Here is a 3,699-nt window from a genome sequence, read left to right as displayed (position 1 = left end):
TTATGCATTTGTATTTTGCGTGTATACATAAATTAAAGCGGATAATGCGATAAGAATTACGTTAAAAATGCCTGTCTCCTCTAAAAAGAATTGTACAACACAATATCTTCTCGTTGGAATTTATATTTTAAAATTACACAAATTGCGTATGTCACACATACACGTATACATGTATTAATAATTTATACATTATATAGGTCATAGGTCCTTACTTTAACTCGATTAATAAACACGTGGTGTACTTGAGACTGCCATGTGATTTTAATTGTTATCTGAATATTGCAAAATCCCAACATCCGCCTTTAAATATACACGTAAATATAAACACCGTTTACTTTGGATTTATCATACTGTGGTAAGTACACAAGGTTACGATCCAATATTATAATCAATTAACATAACTAGTTTATCAGAGGGCAGAAAGTATTTTTTAAATATAGCAATTGATTTTCATTTTCAAAATCTTTTATTTCTAACTAAATTTACAACTGTCTTATACGTATTAACAAGGTGCAAAGGTCCTCACAAAATTATAACCATGCTTGTTAATGAATCCAGGACCTTTCTACAACAAGCATTCTGAGAGTATTGCATAAGCAATACACGTCCCCTACCGGTTTGTAGAAATTTGTGAAAACAATGCACTGATATGCAGAATATCATTTCTTACCGTCTTATGTACCCCGAATCAACAGACCAACCCGATAACGAACCCGATTGTAATAATACAAAAAACCCTGTCGATTAAATTTACAACACAATGCTTGACACTTTTTTACAGAACTAATTTGTTTGTTAGAAACAATAAACGGAATGGTCCAAGTAATGCACGATATTATATTAGTGACTACATACAAATGTACTTCCTCGTTTATTTTTTAAAATACACACCGAATCCGATAACGAGCCCGACCATTAAAAACTTGGAATAAAGGAAATTAATTTTCTCGAAAATATGTCAACCAGACTCTAAAAAAGTGTAAACTTGATCTGTAGTTTGACATTTTGAAGCTGTTCAGTAAATTTCATATTATTCCTCAAACGCATAAAGAAAAAAGTGTGGAAAACTGAAGTGGGACAGACAGACGGACGCAGAGGAAAGCTATAGTCCCCTCCGGTGAAAACATGATTTTAGCAAAGAGTTTTGTTATTAAAGCAAGCAATTGCTGATAATTTCATTTCATCAATATTATTAATATATAATTTCAAATTTTGTAGAAAAAAATGGTTCATGGAACCGGAAGTTTTGGTAGTGGCGGGGGCGGATTTAGCGGGGGCGGCGGATTCTCCACAACAATCGTGGCACACAACTACTCCCACTCTTACCGACGTCACGGCCATGGCGACGATTGCGACTGTTCGTGGATTTGTGTTTGCTTCTGTTGTCGCGGACAATCGTTTCAAGTTCGAATACTAACGTTGTGGACTTGGCTAATAGCTATAGTATTAACTACCTCCTTAGTTACTCTGCTTCACGTAAACAAAGAACAGAAAGTCGACGCAACCGTAACAGATATGCGAAAAATTCCGAAAACAGCATCGGAAAGTTTTTGCTCAGGGGTGACCATCACGTCACATGATTCATCATTTACAGCTTTTCTGGTTGATGGCGAACCGCTTGTCAGTGGAAATGACGTACAAAATGTAACGTTTCGGAAGAAGACAAAGATAACCTACAACAATTATGAGTACTGGGGATTTTACCTTTTGAAGAACTCTATCATTGAAATATCCTCATGTCCAGATTCTATTCTTGATTTTATGATTGTTCGAGGCGAAGAGAGTTTCAACCGATTTAAAAATGACGAGTGTATGTACAGCTGCAGTGTTTTCCATAAAATGTCAAGCTGCACCTTTGATAGACCAGATAGATTTCACTATAAGATTTCGGGAGATGATGAATATTACTTGATTTATGCTAATCGCTATATCCTACCATTTCCAACTAATCTTGCAGTCAATTTTACTTTGGAAAAGCGGATCTATGATCTCCAAAACAGCGTCGCTAAATGTTCTAATTCTCAGAGTTCTCAATCTTGTACGCTTCAGTTCCCCTCTCTACATTCGCACCCATCCATCGTGCTCAATGTTACCTCGAGCTCAGATCTAGAGGGCGACGCTGTTATTAAAGTAGCCTGCATTTCGAAAGACTGGGTTTACGTTATGTTATTCTTCATCCTCCCTCTTGTTGTTGGGGCCCTCGGGACGCTTTTAATTGTCAAAAAATATAAAAAGAAACCTGACATTAACCGTGCGATGACATCAACTCAGTCCTCGGAACCCTTCTCACCCCTGCCCCCCGTATTGGAACAGTCCCAATCTGTCGAGTCAGGTCGACACGAGTCGGGGTATGGAACCATCATGGCGCCTCCCAAATATGAAGAAACAACCGGAAAACCCCCAACTTATGAGGAAGCCACAAAAAAGTGAAAGTGATATATATACTAAAGAAGGGATCTATTGAGATAAAATGTCTTCTTTTTCAGTTTTTTTACCTTTCAGAGGAGTTAAGGCTGTGATGTTATATACATTTAAATAGTTTGAAAACGCAAAAAGAAACGTATTTTATTAATGTGATATTCAATATTCGCGAGTCCGTTGGTTGCATTTATGATTTATGTTTTAATAATTTTATCACTAGACATTTAATAAAATATGTTTAATGATAGTAACATTCATTTCTTACTTATGTATTCAAATGAAATTACATTTATAATATCTGTCGATTGCTAATCAATGAAATATAGATCATAATCTAAAGATATTTAATTTCTTTCATAAACTTTTTAAAAAATATTATGAGCAGGAATGGGGTAATGATAATATGTAAATGTAAATGAGTGCAATTAATTACTGGTTCTGGTGTAATTGCATTAATTTTTAATTACATGTACACATAATTGTAATTCAGTTTATTACTTAAAAAAGCTTGTAATTTAAATTACTTTTCATTTATCTTCAATTACACACTGATGTATATATGAATAAGAAAGCTGTCCACTACTCATTGTCCATACATTATCAATAGTACATTAGAAATAAAATATATATAATGAAGGGAGATTGTAGGAATATAGGGATATTGGCTTGAAATTTAAAAATATGATGTTTTCATGGTAAAATTACACGAAATATGTGTTAAGTATAAACGACGCCATTCAGCAGTTTGGAAAAGGGGGGGGGGTCAATTTGATGAAAATCAATACGTGCAAATAACTATTTATCTCGTGACTATCTATTTCAACATCAGAGTGCATTGCATCATTGAGCGTTTTGCAGTTTTGGTTTAGGTTAGGAAGATTTGCACAATTTCTAGCCTAAAAAAACCATAAGTGTCCAGCAATGAGAAAGTGCTTCAATGATTAATAGAACCCCCCCCCCCCCCCCGCCATAAAAAAAACAAAAATATAATTCAGACTAATTTAAATCAGCAATTTTAAAAGGATTTATTTGAGATAATTACAGTATTTATATTATAAATTGGAAAAATTGCCTTTAAATAGGCATGAAAAGTTTTCCAAAACATTCATATGTCCCAGAGAAAGGGGGTTGCGACCCCCGGAAACCTCCCCCCTCTGGATCCGCCACTGAATTACATTTCAATACTAGTTACACATATCAAATAGCAATAAAAATTGTTAAATATGTAGCAAGATCAAAGGTTTGTTTGTTGTTGTTTTTTTTTCTTAATTATGAACT

The 3,699-nt window shown here is 34.5% G+C and overlaps 1 protein-coding gene across 1 annotated transcript; it reads left to right on the top strand.

The window, feature by feature from the left end:
- The first annotated feature begins 241 nt into the window (after positions 1-241).
- LOC109620157 (uncharacterized) lies at positions 242-3,352 on the top strand. Its single transcript, XM_020071922.3, has 2 exons — positions 242-355; positions 1,219-3,352. Exon 2 carries the CDS (start codon positions 1,225-1,227, stop codon positions 2,428-2,430), a length of 1,206 nt encoding a protein of 401 aa, XP_019927481.3. The 5' UTR covers positions 242-355; positions 1,219-1,224; the 3' UTR covers positions 2,431-3,352.
- Positions 3,353-3,699: the final 347 nt, after the last annotated feature.

This window comes from Magallana gigas, chromosome 8, assembly GCF_963853765.1.
Source record: "Magallana gigas chromosome 8, xbMagGiga1.1, whole genome shotgun sequence".
Classification (NCBI taxonomy): domain Eukaryota; kingdom Metazoa; phylum Mollusca; class Bivalvia; order Ostreida; family Ostreidae; genus Magallana; species Magallana gigas.
The sequence above is the reverse complement of the archived record's forward strand: the minus strand, read 5'-3'. Positions and strand labels throughout refer to the sequence as shown.